This window comes from Staurois parvus, unplaced genomic scaffold (genome assembly GCF_062004578.1).
Source record: "Staurois parvus isolate SC_StPar_1 unplaced genomic scaffold, SC_StPar_1.0 ptg000078l, whole genome shotgun sequence".
In the NCBI taxonomy this organism is placed as follows: Eukaryota; Metazoa; Chordata; class Amphibia; order Anura; family Ranidae; genus Staurois; species Staurois parvus.
The window spans coordinates 11811781-11833568 of record NW_028317874.1 but is presented as its reverse complement, the minus strand read 5'-3'; the positions used below and the strand labels follow the sequence as shown (position 1 = coordinate 11833568).

Below are 21788 nucleotides of genomic sequence, written 5' to 3'. Positions count from 1 at the left end.
GAAGAGGATGATGATGATGATGAAGAAGAAGAGGATGATGAAGAAGAGGATGATGATGAAGAAGAAGAAGAGGATGATGATGAAGAAGAAGAAGAGGATGATGATGAAGAATAAGAAGAAGAAAAAGAAGAAGAGGAAGAAGAAGGATGAAAAATGAGAGGAATTCCAGTATGGCAAAAAGTGTCCCTGCAGAGAGCTCCTCTATTTCTTTGACAGTTCTTTGACATTTACAGCGGTTGCAACATTGTATCTATTTGTTTCCGAATAAAAACATCTGTATCCTAAATGGATACAAATACATTGTTGCAACCGCTATAAATGTCAAAGAACTGTCAAAGAAATAGCGGAGCTCTCTGCAGGGACACTTTTTGCTGGCTGTAGACGGGATGAAAATCGGCCGATTTTTTTTACCATTGCTGGTAACGTCGGCCGCTTGAACAACCAATTTTTCATTTTTTAAAAGAAAAATCGGCCGTTTTTCTCCCCGTCTATGGCCTGCATAAGCATTAGTGTGCCTGGGGGAGGGGGGGACCTTTGGCCTTTCCAAACACAGTAGATGCTCCAAGAATGTTTCCTTGAACTCTTGAAATGGTTAAAAAGGAAAGACACTCTAGATAGCCTGCACTGAGAATTGACTGTCATGATGACGTGTCAATGATTATTTGCTCTCATTTTTCAGGAGTGGTACTGCTTGCGGTTGAAGCTGGTAGAAATCCACCTTCACGTCCTCCACTCACCTTCACTTGTGGCCAGTGGATATTTTGTGGCCGCAGGCAAGAACTGGCATCGAGGACCTGCATTAAGACCCTGGCATGCCAGAGGTGGTTTGGAAGCAGCACAGCAATTTGACCATCCCTTTCCTCTATGTTGGTTTTAAGGGTGCAGAATTGCTTCTCGTTCGTGAACGGACTGTCGCCGGATATCAGAGTCCCCATATTTTCAAGATATGTTTTAGCCATGTTGGCTTATTTTTATGTTATTTTCCAAGTGTGTCGCACCTAACCGCACAGTAGTGTGGTGCCATGCGTATTTGTGGCTGTGAATGGGGCTGTTTTTAATAGACGTGTGTAGGTGCAACAACGTTTTCATCATGGTACCTGCGCACATCTACATAGGGCATTGCATTTCTTTGCTGTGCTGGAAAATGTGTGTTCTTGCATGCGTTTCTGCACCACCAATGGTGTGAACAAGTCCTAAGGGCCGGTTCACACTATAGAAACAGTCTAGATGTGTTCCTGATGGGTTTTTTTCATGCCCTTTTGGCATGCATGTTTAGTGTGTTCCAGTACATTTTGGGTGCGTTTTGGACATGTTTACATTGCATTTTTGTATCCCTTCCACTTATTTTTTTCTATTTTCTTTGTATTCAATGTAGTTAGGGACATGTGCGTTTTAGTACATTCAAGGACGTTTCAATGTGTTCCAGTACAGTTCTGTGCAGAAACAATGCAGCGTGGTCAGCTTTGTTTACAGCACCTGCAATGCACTGAAAATGCAAGTGCTGATGTGAACTATGACATTGACAACCATATAACCTTCTTTCTGTGCGTTTGTGATGCCGAAAAAGCAACTGAAACACATGTAGTGTGAACTGGCCCTAAAGGTTATTAGAGGTCAGGGAACGGGACTGACCAGGAATTGTGAATTCAATCAGACTAGTGGTGAGATACAATCAGCAATCATATAATAATGTGAGATCTGAGCTGTAGCTGATAGAAAATGAGACACATTCACTTGATCAGTAAATAGATAGTTAAAGAGTGGGGCGGTGATCCATAGATTTGCATATGGGACAGGTGATGACGGGGTGGGGGAGGGGGTCAAGTTGTATAAGGAGACAGATTTAAAAGAGAAAAATGTTACAATGAAATATACACGGCATGAAACTTGCACATTTCCTAACTGGCAGAAGAACAATACATAGGTAACATTCATCCACTTTCTAGTCATTAGGCAAAATCATAATTGATTGATCAATATTCCTGGCACAACCCAGAAAATTGATCTCCATTTTTTAGGATGTAGCCATGACTGGGATTAGAACCCATGACCCAAGTGCTGTAAGTTCTGAGCTCTAACCACTAAACCACTGTGGGAGACACAGTTTGAGCTATAATGTAGAATAGTTACATTGTTTAAAAATGATAGAGCGAGCTGGTCACTGATATAGACTAGTAAAATGGTATTACACAAGATAAATATAACCACGAACAGTAGTGCATGAACTCGTGAAAGGTCATCCACCCCTGTGACAGTGTACTACACTATTGAGCACCTTTCTGGCTCCTGTGGCTGAGCTAATTCCTCCCCAGGACCATTTGGGCACCCACCCTGATGGATGGATTGAGCTGGATGACTAACCCATAACTGCCAGCATACCGCTGCACCCCCAGATGTGTGATGTGTATAACCCATGCACATTAATACTTTTGTTCTGGTGAGTGTAGACCAGTCCCAAGGGTGGTTTACCTTTCACGAGTTCATGCACTACTGTCCATCACGGGGAGACCACACGTGCCATTCATAGGCACTCTCTGAGTTGGTACTCTCACACGAAGGACATTCCATTATTCAGGAATGATTCTAGGAACTTATTTTAGCACCATTTACAATATTACATCATTGTTGCAATTCTTTGCACTTTTTGGTTTTTACATGCGTTCATTATTGATCACATGCATTTATAGCGCTGCACTTGTCTTTAACATAGAATAGTTACGTGATTAAAGAGAATGAAGATATATAATTATATTGGGAAATTAGAAGTATATAAATTATTTGAGATATAAGTGTGAAAATGTTTAACATTTGAATACAGAATGTATGACATTCATTAGTAAATGCATTAGTTTCCTGATCATTTTGGAGACACAGCAAAAAAAAAGAAAGAAGAAAATAGAAAATTCTAATACAGGTGTACTATTTAATACATTCTAAGAATTTTCTCTTTTGCCATCATAAAAACGCCAATATTAATAAAGCCCGCGCTTGTGCGCCATCTAGCGAACATATCCGGTATTGCATCTAAAAATGTGCCAGACGGGATACCACATTTAGTGATAGCAAAGTAGTCAGTAGACGCTCGTCAATGAGCTTGCTAGACGCTGGTCAGACGACTGATTGATTGACCGGAGTCTGCCTGAATGGTCAGTCTCTGCTAGTACACTCACATCTTAGTGAATCAGGGCCTTAGGGTCATCGTGTTGAAAGATTCCTCTTAATGTTCAGCTTTCTAGAAGCATTAATGTTTTGTGCAAATATTGACTGGTATTTGGTACTGTTCATAATTCCCTCTACCTTGACTAAGGCCCCAGTTCCAGCTAAAGAAAAAAAAAAGCCCCAAAGCATGATGCTACCACCACCATGCTTCACTGTGGGTATATTGTTCTTTTGGTGATGTGCAGTGTTTTTGCGCCAAACATATCTTTTGGAATTATGGCCAAAAAGTTCAACCTTGGTTTCAGCAGACCATAAACACATTTTCCCACATGCATTTGGGAGACTTCAGATGTGTTTTAACAAAATGTATCCAGGCTTGGATGTTTTTCTTCGTAAGAAAAGGCTTCTGTTTTGCCACTGTATCCCATAGCCCAGATATATGAAGAATATGGGAGATTCTTGTCACATGTACCACACAGCCAGTACTTTCCAGATATTCCTGCAGCTCCTTTAAATGTTGCTGTAGGCATCTTGCAGCCTCACAGACCAGATTTCTCGTCTTTTCATCAATCTTGGAGGGATGTCCAGTTCTTGGTAATGTCACAGTTGCACCATATTTTCTCCATTTGATGATGACTGTATTCACTGTGTTCCATGGTATATCTAATACCTTGGAAATTCTTTTGTACCCTTCTCCTGACTGATACCTTTTAAACAATGAGATCCCTCTGATGCTTTGGAAGCTCTCTGCGCATCATGGCTTTTGCTGTATGATGTGACTAAGAAAATGTCAGGAAAGACCTACTAGAACAGCTGAACTTTATTTGGGGTTAATCAGAGGCACGTTAAAATGATGGCAGGTGTGTACTGACTCCTATTTTAACATGATTTTGAATGTGATTGCTTAATTCTGAACACAGCTACATCCCCAGTTATAAGTGTGTGCACACTTCTGCAACCACAATATTTTTAGTTTTTTTAGGTTTACTTCCCCCCTTAAAAGATTTCAGTTTGTTTTTCAATTGAGTTGTACAATTTATAGGTAACAAAAAAGTGGAAAACGTTCTGAAATTTATTTTTGTCTCATTTTTTACATCACAGAAACCTGGACATTTTAACAGGGGTGTGTAGACTTTTTATATCCACTGTATACCACTGCTCAAAAAAACCCGAAAGGAACACTTTTTAATCAGAGTATAGCATCAAGTCAATTAAACTCCTGGGACTGGGATTTTGATCTGGTCAGCTAAGTAGCAGAGGGGGTTGTTAATCAGTTTCAGCTGCTTTGGTGTTATTGAAATTAACAACAGATGCACTGGATGGGCAACAATGAGACAACCCCCAAAACAGAAATGATTTTACAGGTGGAGGACACTGACATTTTTTTCCCTACTCATCCTGACTGTTTTTCACTAGTTTTACATTTGGCTAGGGTCAGTGTCACTACTGGTAGCATGAGGCGGTACCTGGACCCTACAGAGGTTGCACAGGCAGTTTAACTCCTCCAGGATGACATATCAGTATGTGTCATTGCCAGAAGGTTTGCTGTGTCTCCCAACACAGTTTCAAGAGCATGGAGGAGATTCCAGGAGATAGGCAGTTACTCTAGGAGAGCTGAACAGGGCCGTAGAAGGTCCTTAACCCATCAGCAGGACTGGTATCTGCTCCTTCGTGCAAGGAGTAACAGGATGAGCACTGCCAGAGCCCTACAAAATGACCTCCAGCAGGCCACTGGTGTGACTGTCTCTGACCAAACAATCAGAAACACTTCATGGAGGGTGGCCTGAGGGCACAAGGTCCTCTAGTGGGCCCTGTGTGCACTGCCCGGTACCATAGAGCTCAATTGGCATTTGCCATTGAACATCAGAATTGGCAGGTCCACCACTGGCACCCTGTGCTTTTCACAGATGAGAGCAGGCTCACCCTGAGCAAAATGCGACAGACGTCTGGAGAAGCCGTAGAGAACGTCATGCTGCCTATAACATAGTTCAGCATGACCGTTTTGTTGGTGGGTCAGTGATGGTCTGGGGAGGCATATCCATGGAGGGACGCACAGACCTCTACAGGCTAGACAAAGGCACCCTGACTGCCAATAGCTACTGGTATGAAATCCTTGGACTCATTGTCAAACCCTACGCTGGTGCAGTGGGTTCTGGGTTCCTCCTGGTGCACAACAATGTATTTGATTGGGTTCAGATCAGAAGATATACTTAGCCACTGAATCACTTTCACCCTGTTCTTCAGAAATGCAACAGTGGCCTTAGATGTGTGTTTTGGATCATTGTCATGTTGGGAAAGTGCACAACGACCAAGAGCACGGAGTGATGGTAGCAACTTCTCTTTCAATATAGAGCAGTACATCTATGAATTCATGATGCCATCAATGAAATGCAGCTCCCTGAAACCAGCAGCACTCATGCAGCCCCACAGGACACTGCCACCACCATGTTTCACTGCAGGCACCATGCATTTTTCTTTGTACTCCTCACCATTGTGATTATACAGTTCTGAAGCCATCAGTTCCAAAAACATTTATCTTGGTCTCATCATTCCAGAGTACCAGTAGTCTTTCAGCATGGGCACTGGCAAATTCTAGGCGGGAGTTTTGGTGCATGAGCTTTAGGAGTGGCTTCCTTCGTGGACAAAACCCGTGCATGCCACTCCTCTCCAGTGTATGATGTATTGTGTCACCCCAGTTTGGCTTTCTACTTTAGCCAACTGCAGTGAACTTGCATGGCGATTTTATTCAACCCTTCTCATCAGAAGATGCTCCTGTAGAGGTGGTAACTTCCATGGACGGCCTGGATGTCTGTGAGATGGTTGCACTTCCATCTTTATTACATTTTCCTACCAGTATTGCTACAGTATTCTGACTAATAAGTAAAGCTTTGCTGATCTTCTTGTAGACTTCACCTTTCTTATGTAAAAGAAATTATTTTCTTTCTCAGGCCTTGTGACACTTCTCTTCCATGTGGTGCTATTGTTGACAGCATGAAATTGGAAGGGGTTTTCTTTGTTAAGCAATGCAATTTTATAATCAACTGTCTGCTGGACACCTGTTTAATCAATAATTAGACTCAACTGTAGTTGAATTCTTGTTAAATTAGGATTTTGTTGTCTAAAATTTAGCTTTGCTCCTAAGACTTTCATTGGGGTGTATTCAATTTTGCAACATGGTCTTGAATGAAATGTTAGGAAAAATTCTGTGTGTGCGCACAAATTAACAAATCTTGTTTGCAGTCATTGGCCTGCATTTGTGGGAGTATTTTGTAGTATAGTGTCCCATAGAAAATGTTGATTCTGAAAGGAAAGTAAAACGTTTTCTGACAAATCTGTTCGGGTGTACCCATTTATGCTGAGCGCTGTATGGGTCCCTTCACATGGGCGTTCTTTATGGCTGTTTTTCATCTGTCAGTTTACGGATGAAAAATGGACCCCCATATATTTCTATGGGCTTGCGGATGTAAACGGATGAACATAATTTTACATCCAATAATGTCTGCATCCCTTAACATCTGCAAGTCCATAGAAATATATGGGGGTCCGTTTTTCATCCGTAAACTGACAGATGAAAAATGGCCATACAGAACGCCCATGTGAAGGGACCCATACAGTGCTCAGCATAAATGAGTACACCCCAACAGATTTGTCAGAAAACCTTTTACTTTCCTTTCAGAATGAACAATTTCTATGAGACACTATACTACAAAATTTTTTTTTTTTCTTTAAATAAAAAGTAACAAAAAACCGGAAGATATCCCAGTTTTTTTTCCCGCAAAAAGACCCAGAGCAGACGAAAAGCAGATGAAAATGGACATCAACGGATTAAAAAAAAAAAAAAAAATGGATGTAAACAGATCAAAAAACAGATGAAAATCAGGATGTAAATTTTTCTTTGAAAAAAGTGACTGAACTGAAGAGAGAAAAAAAAAAAAAAATAAGAAAAAGGGGAACACCAGTGTGAAAGGATAAAACAGTTGTGTTCAAAATAATAGCAGTGTGTTGAAAAAAGTGAATAAAGCTCAAAATCCATCTAATAGCTTTTATTTCCATACACACAAATGCATTGGGAACACTACACATTCTATTCCAAATCAAAACATGAAGAAAAATATATCAAATTTGTGTTCCTCTAAAAAAAAAAGAAAATTGAAGAAAAGTGAATATTAGACTGTTCATTGGACTGATTGGACTACATTCCACAGTTCTTCTCTATTTCTTGGTTTTGCCTCAGAAACTGCATTTTTGATGTCACCCCACAAGTTTTCTATTGGATTAAGATCCGGGGATTGGGCTGCCCACTCCATAACGTCAATCTTGTTGGTCTGGAACCAAGATGTTGCACATATACTGGTGTGTTTGGGGTCGTTGTCTTGTTGGAACACCCATTTCAAGGGCATTTCCTCTTCAGCATAACCTCTTCAAGTATTCTGATGTATTCAAACTGATCCATGATCACTGGTATGCGATAAATAGGCCCAACACCGTAGTATGAGAAACATCCCCATATCATGATGCTTGCGCAACCATGCTTCACTGTCTTCACAGTGTACTGTGGCTTGAATTCAGTGTTTGGGGGACGTCTGACAAATTGTCTCCGGCCACTAGACCCAAAAAGAACAATCTTACTTTCATCAGTCCACAAAATGTTGCGCCATTTCTCTTTAGGCCAGTCAATGTGCTCTTTGGCAAATTGTAACCTCTTCAGCACGTCTTTTTTTCAACAGTGGGACTTTGCGGGGGCTTCTTGCAGATAGCTTGGCTTCACATAGGCGTCTTCTAATTGTAACAGTACTCACAGGTAACTTTAGACCTTCTTTGATCTTCCTGGAGCTGATTGTTGGCTGAGTCCTTGCCATTTTGGCTATTCTTCTATCCATTCGAATGGTAGTTTTTCGCTTTTTTCCACGTCTTTCAGGTTTTGGTTGCCATTTTAAAGCATTTGCGATCATTTTAGCTGAGCAGCCTATCATTTTCTGCACTTCTTTATATGTTTTCTCCTCTCCAATCAACTTTTTAATCAAGGTACGCTGTTCTTCTGAACAATGTCTGGAACAATCCATTTTCCTCAGAATTTCAGAGAGAAAATGTACTGTAACCAGCTTGTACAACATTTGCTGCCTTCCTTCCTTAAATAAGGGCAATAATTGCCACCTGTTTTTCAAAGAATGAATGACCTCACTAATCGAACTCCACACTATTTTGAACACGCCCCTTTCAATTAGTGATTCAATTACACAGAATCAGCAGCATGCATGTCATGACTGTTGGGTCTGTTAGATTTCTATTACTCTACTACACCTGCTAGTAAATTATTTGCCATGTAGAAATATCATTTCTACCAAAAACAGTGATTGATCAGGTTAGTGATGTCTGACTGCTATTATTTTGAACACAACTGTACATACAGACATAAATACCATCCTACTTACTCCCAATTGAATACAGTGGCCTGGAACTGGGACAGTGCAGTCACAGCTCTGGGGGTGAGCCTACCAGTAAGTCACACCATAGCCCTTTATAAATAAAAACAGGATTTGATGCATTTTCTCTTACCTTCTGCAGACAGCAAGGGAAACAGCAAGAGGAACATCTGCATGGTCTGGACAATCGAATTATTTCACGACCAGAGTTATCAACAATGGTTATGACAAAAGACCGGGAAGCTCCACAGCAATTCCGATTACACACATCATTTTCTTCTGCAGCAAAGTACACTCTCTGCCCCATGCTGTTCTTTATTTCATATTTGTTGTTGGATTCATAACCAGTCAAAGCTGAAAATAAGGTTTAAAGAGGTTTTGTTAAATATCTGAAATAAAATTCAAAAAATCAGATCCTGAACTAATAAAAGTGATATGGTGTTAACCACCGCCTTAGAGTTCCATTTTTACCATATCTGTTAGGCCCAGTACAAGGTCACATAGAAACCAAATGGGCAGTACTGTGGCTAAATGGTTAGCACTTCCGCCCGGAAGCACTAGGGTCGTTGGTTCGAATTCCAACCGCGGCACCACCTGCCTGGATTTTGCATGTTCTCTCTGTGACTGCGTGGGTTTCCTCCGGGTACTCCGGTTTCCTCCCACACTCCAAAGACATGCTGGTAGGTTACTTGGCTCCTGTCTAAATTGGCCCTACTATGTGTATGTATGAATAGGAGTTAGGAACCTTAAATTGTACGAAGCATGCCATAACTTTTCTCCAGCATAGTGTGGCACCACATGATGTGTACTTTTGTAACACTGCAATAAAGTAAAAAAAAAAAAAAAAAAAAAAAAATCAAGTTACACTTACGGTAACGCCTTTTCCAGTAGTCTTTCAGGACAGCACCGAGAGACCTCGGCTCCTCCCAACTTAAGAAAACACCTCCACCCTAAACAAAGAGCCTATCATTCCCCTCCAAACTCAGTTCTTGACAACGTACCTCCGGTCACCTGGGGAGACATAATATGAGACAACAGGACAACTATAAGACATCTTATACAATATTCTGCAACAAAGGGTGGGTAACAGGTGCTGTCCTGAAAGACTACTGGAAAAAGGCGTTACTGTAAGTGTAACTTGATTTTCCCCCTTCGTCTTTCAGGGCAGCACCTTGAGAGGATAAGCGAGTACTTACCCCTCGGGCGGGCTGACCGCTTGCAGTACCTTACGTCCGAAGGCCTGCTCCTGCACCGAGACCAGGTAAAGTCTGTAATGTTTTACAAACGTCCCGTGACTGGACTAGGTTGCTGCCCTACAAATCTGTTCCAGGGAGGCTCCTGCCAGTTCAGCCTGAGTTGTCGCTATGGCCCGTGTGGAATGCGCCCCGATTCCCTTCGGGACCTCTAGACTTTCGGCGCGGTATGCTTGTTCAATTGCTAGTTTTAACCATCTAGATACTGTTCGCCTGGAGGCTCTTTTCCCTTTTCTCACCCCCGCAAAGGAAATAAAAAAATGATTCTGTGCTTCGAAATTCTTTAGTCCTCTCTAGGTAAAGTAGCACACACATTCTTACATCTAACAAATGAAATTTCTCCTGACTTTCCCCTACCGGGTTAGGAAAAAATGAGGGCAAAAACTATATCCTGTTCCCTCTGAAACTTTTGGGCCACCTTCGTAACGAAGGATGGGTCCGTTCTGAACACCACCCTATGCGGAAAAATTTGCAAGTAAGGTGTCCTGACCGATAGGGCTTCCAGTTCACACACCCTCCTTGCTGTGGTGACCGCCACCAAAAAAACGGTTTTAAGTGTGAGATCCCAGGAGGTCTCTGTCTTGTCAGTGCTCTAAAGAACGTGATTACCAGCCCCTCCTTAGCTAAAGGGGTTTCCAGAAACACACTAAGGCCCGAAATATGGCTTTTGAGTGTGCTGATCGCAAGCCCCTTATCGACCCCCGCCTGCAGGAATTCCAGGACTGACACTAGGCTATGGGTATCCACTGAGGCTCTGTAGCACCATTCTCTAAAGCGACTCCAAACCTTCCTGTAAATGGCTTGGGTTTCTGTTTTTCTGCTAGCCAGGAGCGTAGCCACCAGCCTGGCTGAGAGCCCCTTTGCTAACAGGAGTTGCTGCTCAGAAACCAAGCCGTCACTTTCAGTCTCTCTACCCTGCACATAGGACCCGGCCCTGCGACAGTAAATCTTTCTGCAGAGGCAATACCCAGGGCGGCCGCGTGGCTAAGGCCCTCAATGTTGAGAACCACGCACTTCGGGGCCAATACGGAGCAATCAGGATGAGAGAACTTCTCTCCGACCTGAAATTCCTCAGTACCACTGACAGTAAGGCGACCGGGGGGAAGGCGTAGCACAGAGGAAAATCCCACCTCTGTCCCAACGCATCTACTGCCCGCGCCCCGTCCCACCGGTTTAAGGAAAAGAATCTCAGGACCTTGTTGTTCCTCCCTGACACGAAGAGGTCTATGTCTGGGGATCCCCACTTCTTTACAATGGCCTGGTACACCTCTCTATTTAGGACCCATGCCAACTCTCTGAGTTGTCTTCTGCTCAGAAAGTCAGCTACCCGATTCAATTCCCCTTTCAGGTGGATGGCTGATAAGGAGGCAAGATTTCTTTCCACCCAAGACAGAACCACTGCTGCCAGGGTCCAGAGAGACCTGCTCCTTGTTACTCCTTGTCTGTTTATGTAGGCTACTGCTGTTGCATTGTCCGGCAGGACGCGGACATGCTGGCCCCTGATCATGCTCTGGAAGGAGCGGAGTGCTTCCAATATTGCTCTTAACTCCCTCCAGTTTGAGGATTCCCCCTTTTCTACTGGAGACCACTCTCCCTGAACTACCGAGTCCTTAAGGTGGGCCCCCCAACCTTGGGCGCTGGCATCCATCGTGATCTCCTTGACCACCGGGAAACACCATAACAGCCCCTGAGTCCCATTGGCTGTCTTCTCCACCACCACAGGGATCTCTTTACTCTGGAGGGAATAAGAATTCGGGTATCTAAGGACCATACCTGCCTGTCCCAGACTCTCAGAATGAAAAGTTGAAGGGGACGAAGATGCAGCCCTGCCCACTGAACTGCCGGGATGGATGAAGTTAACAGTCCCAACACCGGCATAGCCTGCCTCACGGTTATGCCGTGGCTTCCCAAAAAACAGCCTGATCCCCAGTCTAGCTTGGCAAGCTTTTCTGAGGTTAGCATGGTTTTCTGCCCCGTGGAATCCAGAATGTACCCTAAATAGGTCATTCTTTGGGAAGGAACTAGGCAGGATTTGTCCAAGTTCAGCAGCCAACCCAGTCTCTCCAAGTGTCTCCTCACCACTGCCACGTCCAGCGCAAGTTAGATTTCCGAGCCCGCAAACAGAATCAGGTCGTCCAGATAGGCCACTACTGCAATTCCCTTCAGCCGAATAGGAACTAACGCTTCCGACAGGACCTTTGTGAAAATTCTTGGTGAGGAGGAGAGTCCAAACGGCAAGGCCCGGAACTCTAGATGGTGTGTTCCTGCTGTGCTCTGAACTGCCAACCTGGGGAAAAGCTGGAATGCCTCTGCAATAGGCACGTGCAGATATGCATCCTTTAAGTCGATGGAGGCCAGGAATGCCCCTGGTGGAAGGAGGGCTCTGATCGTAAAGATCGAGGCCATCCGGAATCGTTTGTAACGTATGGACTCGTTTAGGGGTCTCAGATTCAAAATTAATCTGTAGGCCCCCGATGGTTTCTGAACCACAAACACGTGGAAATAGAACCCCTTCCCCACTTCTGCTTCTGGAACTCGTACCACCACTTTCTTTCTGTGCCTCCAAATCCTGAAGCGAGGCTAGCAAGGCTGAGGCCCTCTGAGGACACCTGGGCAGACTCGTTATTAATCTTTTCAGCGGTGGTCTCGAGAATTCCAGTTGGTAACCCCTTCTTAGGATGTCCAAAATAAAAAGGGCTGGAGACCTCAGCTTCCCACTGTGGGAGGAAGGCTGCCAATCTTCCTCCCACCGGGGGAACAGAGTCACCGTGGCTTCTGGGGCTGTTCAGGAGGACGAAAGATCGTCCCTCCCTTGCCCCTCCCTCTCTGCCCTCAAGTCCTCCTCTGTCCTTCCACCCTAGGGCTTTGTCTCTTTGGGGGACGAAATCTCCTAGCCCCTAGATCCTGTAACTTTCGCTTCAGGGGGAAGGACTTTTTTCTGTCTGCCGTACGGTCCAACACCGATTCTAATCCCGGCCCGAACAGGAGATCTCCTGAAAAGGGGATGCCACTTTATTTTAGACGTGATGTCCCCCTGCTATGTCTTAAGCCACAGGGCCCTATGGGCTGAGTTGGTTAGAGCCGCTGACCTAGCCCCCAATCTCACCAACTCTGCGGATGCATCCGCGATGTACCCCACTCCCTGCAGCAATGTCTCAAATGATGCAAGGATTTTGTCTTTAGGGGAATCGGCCACAATGTGAGCTTGTAACTGTGTCAGCCAGTACTCCATGTTTCTGGCTACTACAGTCGTGGCCATGGCTGGTTTTAAAATTCGACAGGGTTGAATCCTATGCCTTTTTAAAGGAGGGATTCAGCTCTCCTGTCCAATAGGTCTGGCAAAACCCCCATATCCTCAAGGGCCAGATCCATTTTCCTGGCCATCTGGGAAAAGGCTGCTTCCAATTTAGGATTCTTGTTCCATAAGGCTAAAGGGTCCTCATTAAACGGAAATCTCCGTTTAAGTGATTTGGAAAAGAAGGGCTTCCTCTCTGGATCCTGCCATTCCTTCCTTATGGTGTCAACTAAAACCTTGTGCACGGGGAATACCCTACGCTTCTGCTCCTCCATACCCTGGTACATTTGATCGTTCAAGGATAGAGGTTTAACCTCTTCCTTAATGTCCAGTGTATCGTAGATTGCCCCTAATAAGTCGTCCACTTCCTCCAGGGATAATTTGTACCTGGGAGGGACCTCTGGGATCTTCCGAGGGGCCCTACCCTGCTGAGTCCTACTCGGACTGGGAATCCAGGGAGGGTTCCTCTTCCCCTGCCTCGGGGAGTTTCCTGCTCTGACTAGTTGACGGGGCTATCGGTTGGGGGGGCCACCTGTTTCTACCCCCCCCCCATTCCCTGGCAGGGCCTAACTCTCCCCGGACAGGCCCCTCCCCCCACCCTAGACCCTCTGACCACAAGAGGGCCTGAGAACACCCAAGGAGCTAGGGGACTACAGGTAGGGGAGGACTCCACCGAGTCACCTTACCTGGGTCTGGCTGGTGCAGGCCTCGCCTGGTCCCGGTGCCTCTGCGCCCGACATTGACAGGAGGGTGGTTGCCAGTCCACGCGGTAGCCTGTCCCCCAGGCTCTATCCCGCGACGCACCGCACCGCCATTTCCGCCGGCCCCGGTGTATAGGGCCGTGGTTGGAAGCCGCAACCCTGGAAGAAGCCCCGCCCCTTCTGCCAGAATTGCCATCCCCCGACATCCAGCCCAGCGTGCTCCTCTGACAGCCAATATGGGAAGGAGCGAGACTCCTCCCTGATCCTCTCCGGATCCCACCGAGGCCGCCCCGGCACCCGCAACTCACCGGAGGGGGCCGGCAGGTCAGTGTTCTACCCTGTCACCCAGGGTTCACTCCTTCTGCCCCTGCAGCACTCCAGGGGAGGATCACAGCCGGCTCTCCGGCCTTCACTCCCCGCTGCACTGAGTACTCCAGGACCCACTCCAAAACTCAGGTCCTGCTGTCCCCTGACAGCACCTGAGAGGCTTCCTAGAGATGTCTCCCCACCGGAGAAAACACCAGAACTGAGGTCAGAGGGGAGCGATAGGCTTTTTGTTTAGCGTGGAGGTGTTTCCTCAAGTGGGGAGGAGCCGAGGTCTCTCAAGGTGCTGTCCTGAAAGACGAAGGGGGAAAAAAACCCCACACAGTACGATGCATTACAGTGTTGTAGTGCATGGTCAGTGAGGGATGGGGAGATACAGACACCAGCACACAGTCTGGGGCGAATGAGCCCTTGCATTTCAAGGATTGTAGCATGCATTGGAACGTCTTACTCTGCAAAGGCTTGGACAGAGGGCAAAGGCAGTGCCCCATTACATAACAGCCTGCCCTCATCCACTCAAAGGAGATGCTACATTTAAAAGTGTACTTTGAGTCAAAACTTAAAATGGGAAGGGTTCAAATCTTTGTGCAGTCTTTGCAGTGCTATATCCTGGCCTGAACAGAGTCATGTTCTCTCTGTCCAAGTGACATTGTTCACCAGAAAATATAAAGTGGGAAACCAAAAACATTTTAAAGGTCATCACCAGAACATGTTAATAGAAAATCTTGTTAATAGAAAATCTTCCAATGAGAACATGTGTTCTGGTGGCAATTGCTTAAAAAAAAGGGGAGGATTTCACCTCACTTTCTACTGTGATTTTGCAACAGGAAGTTTGGAAAAGCTTCTCAATATAAAACAGAGGGTTATTTACTAAAACCGATGAGCGCAAATTCTGGTGCAACTCTCCACAGAAACCAATCAGCTTCCAGGTTTTATTGCCAAAGCTTAATTGACCAGGTTGAAGTTAGAAGCCGATTGGCTATCATGCACAGCTGCACCAGATTCTGAGTGCATCAGATTTAGTAAATCTACAAAGTTTATATTTTAGATGGATATTTTCTGTATATGGGTTATGTATAGCCAAAACTTTTATTTTGTGCAAACTATCACTGCTCTTCCTGTACCAGAGATGCATCAGAATGTTAGAGGGGGTCTCCCAAAGTAAGGGGACTTCCTTCTTGACAGCTGTTCCTAAAACAGGTGTTGATATTAAATTAATTTCTTCTTACCCTTTTCTGGTGACAACTGTAAAATTTTGGATTCTCTCATCCTTTCCTTTGCTAGGACAATGGTCACCAGTAGAAATACAAGGGTGAATTTTGCCAAGAGGGACATAGTGTGTAATATACGTGCATGCATACAAACACTTGCAATATGTAAAATTACGTTCAGTTTCCACAGAGTCTTAGTCTACGTAACCTTTTTTGCACTAGAAACTGAGGCTATATGTGCTACTAAGACTGTGCTGTCACTAAGAGCTGCTTGTGTATACTTCGTATTTATTTGCATAGCTCCAGATCATGTGATCACCAACACAGAAAATAAAATGATTACATGGTTAAATACAGAACCAAAAATTTGACTTACTCTGTTAGAATAATATCAGCATAATAAACATGAGCATGGCATTAAAAAAATAAATAGTTTTTAAAAATAGGAAGTATATATAATATTGGGTAAAATGATTGATAAAGAGATAGCCAAATCTGGTCTAGACATCAAGGTTTTAATGACCTTTATACCAGGCTGCCAACTTATAACCATACATAAAAGAAAACAAAAATAGATTTTTGTAAAAACAAAGGTTTAGCTGAAAAAAACAAAAGCTTTTTTGTAATAAATTCTACACCATTTTAAAAGCACATATAACCCATGGTCATATTTATCAAGAAAATAATATAATTCCATATTCTTGTGAACATTAGAAAAATTGTTAGATAATCCTGATGACATTTATCCGCACCATTTTATTTAAAAAATAGTATTGGCCCTTGTTCTGACAGATGTTCTGGTTATATAGGTCACTTGTATGAATTGACAGGTAAGCCAAAGCCATACAAAAGATGAGGCATGTAGGTTTCCCCATAGCTTATTACTTATTCCTGCAGTCCAAAGCAAACCAATTACACTGTTCAACAGGTAAAAAGTTTTGGGCATAAAATTAGCTAATCTTACATAATTTTGGGGTGCTGAAAACGAAAATGACCCTAAAAAATGTTGATTGGCTCTAGTTTCCATGATATATTCACCCATCTAATGACGTAAGCCATTCAAAATTATGATGCAACTTCAGCTGCATATTGCGCAATTGATACTGGTGACCAATAGAAAATTGCATGTATACTGAGATGATGCAATATTAGCCTTTAATTGCATCACTTCACTGCATAAAAGCTGCAGTATCTGTAGCTGATTGTAGTTCGACAGCGTCTTTACATTTCGTTTTATGCTTATATAGGCTACTCAGTAATGCCTCGAACTTGTGTGAATAAAGCAGATAATTTCTGCTATATCTGCTGTGAAATAACTTTTATCTCACAAAAAAGGAGGATAACAGGAATGATTAAGAAAGCCTACAACTTGTATTTTGGCTGCAAGATAGGAGACCAGGACAAGAGCTGGGCACCACATATATGCTGCAATTCTTGTGGGACGGCACTGGAGCAATGGTTGAATGGAAAAAAGGCATCTATGCCTTTCGCTGTGCCAATGATTTGGAGAGAGCCAACAGATCATGTTAGTAATTGTTACTTTTGTATGGTGCCTCCAATTGTAAAAGGGCTAAATAAGAAGAAAAAGTTATCTGTGCACTATCCAAATATTCCATCGGCAATACGTCCAGTTCCTCATGGAGAGGGGCTACCAATTCCTAAAGCACCAGAATCCTTCGTGGTTGAGTCAAGTGAGGAAGAACCTGAAGCGTGTAGTCACATGCAGTTGTAAGAGATAGCCCTTTCCTCGAATACAAGAGAAAAGCCAAGAGAAGCAAAACCGACACAAACTGAAGACAAAACTAGTGAGAATCCTAAGTATTAAAATGATTCAACTTAGCTTATGGCTATAATTTTTCTTGGTAATCCTATGCAATATATTATGCCATTTAGGCTTTGTTATGTAGTCAATATCACTTGCTTTATATTTGTGGAAAGACATCTATCTATATAATTATTGTGCATTATGTAGTCATTACGCCTATAGTAGAAAACTTTCCGTTTACAGAAAAACTAGAGCCAATTGACAAATTTCATTGTTATATTTGAACTCAGAATGTGAAATTCATTAAGAAATGGATCCTTTTGTTTCCAAAACTGGCAAAAAATAAAAATTTGTTGAACAGTGTTATCAGGCCTCTCATCTGTCTATACTGTAGTTCTTTTTATGAAACAGTCCTGATAACCAGGTGGAATATAAAAATTCATCTTTTTCACTTTACTTGATGGTCAAACACTGCTAAGCTCCTAACACTAAAAATGTTTGAGATGGAGTGGTACAGATTAAAACTCTCAGGGTTTAACAGTTCACTCAAACTAGTATTAACCCCATAAAATTAATGTAGTATACCTTCCAGTAGCTCTACTTGCTGATGGACAAGTAGTTGATCTATCTGCAAAAAAATAAAGGAATGTTTTCATTAGCGAATCACAGAGAATATTATTACGATGCAAGTGAAAATGGATTACTAAAAACTTAATTTGAAGGCTCCGATTGTGAGCCCGATTGTAATGACCGAGCCCTTACTAAATCCCAAGATCTCTTAGCAAACATGTTTCATCTGTAAAGAGATGCATTTGGTTAAGTGGAACTACAGTAAAAACCTTTTTATTTTTGTGTATACTGGAAAAAAGGTTAGGACATCTGTCAGGTTTTTGCTGGTGTCTCTATAGGAAATACTTCCAACTTCCAGTCCTGGAGACATGACTGGAAGTCTACCCAAAAAGGTAGGAAATATTTTCATTATTAGAGCTCAATCACAACACAACACTTGTTACAATAATACATCACAACTAGAGATGAGCGAATTTCTCAAAAATTCGATTCGGCTGATTCGGCGAATTCCAGTGTGAAATTCGATTCGATGCGAATTTCTTCGCTACGAAGATGACTTATAAAAAGGGTTTCTAGGCTTCAGAGAGCCTTTAAATTAGTGCAGAACACTGTACCTTTAATTTAAATGCCCTTGGAGATGAGGAAAGAGAAGGAGAAGGAGAAGGAGAAGGATGAGAAGAAGGAGAAGGAGAAGGATGAGAAGAAGGAGAAGGATGAGAAGAAGGAGAAGGAGAAGGATGAGAAGGAGAAGGATGAGAAGAAGGAGAAGGAGAAGGATGAGAAGAAGGAGAAGGAGAAGGATGAGGAGAAGAAGGATGAGAAGAAGGAGAAGGAGAAGGATGAGAAGAAGGAGAAGGATGAGAAGAAAGAGAAGGATGAGAAGATGGAGAAGGAGAAGGATGAGAAGAAGGAGAAGGAGAAGGAGAAGGATGAGAAGAAGGAGAAGGAGAAGGATGAGAAGAAGGAGAAGGAGAAGGATGAGAAGAAGGAGAAGGATGAGAAGAAGGAGAAGGATGAGAAGAAGGAGAAGGATGAGAAGAAGGAGAAGGAGAAGGATGAGAAGAAGGAGAAGGAGAAGGATGAGAAGAAGGAGAAGGAGAAGGATGAGAAGAAGGAGAAGGATGAGAAGAAGGATGAGAAGAAGGAGAAGGATGAGAAGAAGGAGAAGGAGAAGGATGAGAAGAAGGAGAAGGATGAGAATAAGGAGAAGGATGAGAAGAAGGATGAGAAGGATGAGAAGAAGGAGAAGGATGAGAAGGAGAAGGATGAGAAGAAGGAGAAGGAGAAGCAGAAGGAGAAGGATGAGAAGAAGGAAAAGGAGAAGGATGAGAAGATGGAGAAGGAGAAGGATGAGAAGAAGGAGAAGGAGAAGGATGAGAAGAAGGAGAAGGAGAAGGATGAGAAGAAGGAGAAGGAGAAGGATGAGAAGAAGGAGAAGGAGAAGGATGAGAAGAAGGAGAAGGATGAGAAGAAGAAGGAGAAGGATGAGAAGAAGAAGGAGAAGGATGAGAAGAAGAAGGAGAAGGATGAGAAGAAGGAGAAGGATGAGAAGTAGGAGAAGGATGAGAAGAAGGAGAAGGAGAAGGATGAGAAGAAGGAGAAGGAGAAGGATGAGAAGAAGGAGAAGGATGAGAAGAAGGAGAAGGAGAAGGATGAGAAGAAGGAGAAGGAGAAGGATGAGAAGAAGGAGAAGGAGAAGGATGAGGAGAAGGAGAAGGATGAGGAGAAGGAGAAGGATGAGAAGAAGGAGAAGGATGAGAAGAAGGAGAAGGATGAGAAGAAGGAGAAGGAGAAGGATGAGGAGAAGGAGAAGGAGAAGGATGAGGAGAAGGAGAAGGATGAGAAGAAGGAGAAGGATGAGAAGAAGGAGAAGGAGAAGGATGAGAAGAAGGAGAAGGATGAGAAGAAGGAGAAGGAGAAGGATGAGAAGATGGAGAAGGATGAGAAGAAGGACAGTTCTGTGACAGTTTCTGTCTATTTCTGACAGTTCTGTGACATTCACTCCATACAACGGTTTCAACCGCTGTATGGAGTGAGTGTCCCAGAACAGTCAGAAATAGCCTATTTCTGACAGTTCTGGGACATTCACTCCATACAGCGGTTGAAACATTGTATCTATTTGTTTCCATAAATGGATCCATTTAAAGATGAGAAGAAGGAGAAGGAGAAGGATGAGAAGAAGGAGAAGGAGAAGGATGAGAAGAAGGAGAAGGAGAAGGATGAGAAGAAGGAGAAGGATGAGGAGAAGGAGAAGGATGAGAAGAAGGAGAAGGATGAGAAGAAGAAGGATGAGAAGAAGGAGAAGGATGAGAAGAAGGAGAAGGATGAGAAGAAGGAGAAGGAGAAGGATGAGACGAAGGAGAAGGATGAGAAGAAGGAGAAGGATGAGAAGAAGGAGAAGGATGAGAAGAAGGAGAAGGAGAAGGAGAAGGAGAAGCAGAAGGAGAAGGATGAGAAGAAGGAAAAGGAGAAGGATGAGAAGAAGGAGAAGGAGAAGGATGAGAAGAAGGAGAAGGAGAAGGATGAGAAGAAGGAGAAGGATGAGAAGAAGGAGAAGGATGAGAAGAAGGAGAAGGATGAGAAGAAGGATGAGAAGAAGGAGAAGGATGAGAAGAAGGAGAAGGAGAAGGATGAGAAGAAGGAGAAGGATGAGAAGAAGGAGAAGAATGAGAAGAAGGATGAGAAGAAGGATGAGAAGAAGGATGAGAAGAAGGAGAAGGATGAGAAGAAGGACAGTTCTGTGACAGTTTCTGTCTATTTCTGACAGTTCTGGGACATTCACTCCATACAGCGGTTGAAACATTGTATCTATTTTTTTCCCATAAATGACATTCTGCAAATACACTTAGAGGAGCGCTGCAGATACACTTTTTGCCGGCTTGGAATTAATCTTATTTTCATCCTACTTCTTCTTCTTCATCCTCATCCTCATAAGAAGAAAAAGAAGAAGTAGGATGAAAATAAGAATAATTCCAAGCCGGCAAAAAGTGTATCTGCAGCGCTCCTCTAAGTGTATTTGCAGAATGTCATTTATGGAAAAAAATAGATACAATGTTTCAACCGCTGTATGGAGTGAATGTCCCAGAACTGCCATAAATAGTCTATTTCTGACAGTTCTGGGACATTCACTCCATACAGCTGTTTCAACCGCTGTATGGAGGGAATGTCATAGAACTGTCAGAAATAGACTATTAATGACAGTTCTGGGACTGTCCTTCCATACAGCGGTTGAAACATTGTATCTATTTGTTTCCATTTAGGATACAGATGTTTCAACCGCTGTACATGTGAAGAAGCTGTGAGAGAACTGTCAGAAATAGAGGAACTCTGCACATACACTTTTTGCCGGCTTGGAATTATTCTTCTTTTCATCCTACTTCTTCTTCTTCTTCTTCATCCTCATCCTCTTCTTCTGAGGATGAGGATGAAGAAAAAGAAGTAGGATGAAAAGAAGAATAATTCCAAGCCGGCAAAAAGTGTATGTGCAGAGTTCCTCTATTTCTGACAGTTCTCTCACAGCTTCTTCACATGTACAGTGGTTGAAACATCTGTATCCTAAATGTAAACTAATAGATACAATGTTTCAACCGCTAAACATGTGTTCCTTCTGTCAGAGAACTGTCAGAAATAGCGGAGCTCACTGCAGGGACACTTTTGCCGGCTGATCGGGAAATGTTCGATTCGCGCACCCGAAGTAGGCAAAATTTCGGTTTCGCCGCGAATCGAATATTTCCTGAAATTCGACTCGAATTCCGGTTCGCCTGGTTCGATTCGCTCATCTTTAATCACAACACACTATGGGGTTGATTTACTAAAATCTGGTGCATCTGTACATAGTAGCCAATTAGCTTCTAACTTCAGCTTCTTCATGTAAACTTTGACAAAAACAAAAAAAACAAAAAAACCTGGAAGCCAATTGGTTTCTATGAAGAGTTGCACCGGATTTTGCACTTTCTGGTTTTAGTAAGCCCCTGTGTGTGTTCGGTGCCTTGCCAACTGCACCCCATTGCACATATACAGCGTACTGCTGTGCACCATAATGCACAGTTGCAAATGCTCTGTGCATTTTGGTATGCTGCCTTTTGAA

The 21788-nt window shown here is 43.3% G+C and overlaps 1 protein-coding gene across 6 annotated transcripts in view; it reads right to left on the bottom strand.

Annotated features, from left to right (window-relative positions):
- LOC149469265 (phospholipid scramblase 2-like) overlaps window positions 1-21788 on the bottom strand; it is a 136708-nt gene that overhangs the window by 16488 nt on the left and 98432 nt on the right. For all 6 annotated transcript variants that reach the window (XM_089669540.1, XM_089669543.1, XM_089669541.1 and 3 more), the window contains 2 exons: window positions 17717-17759; window positions 8716-8936 (listed from right to left, as the gene is read on the bottom strand). In XM_089669540.1, the coding sequence (XP_089525666.1) occupies window positions 8716-8936; window positions 17717-17759 (264 nt within the window). The remainder of the gene's footprint in view (window positions 1-8715; window positions 8937-17716; window positions 17760-21788) is intronic.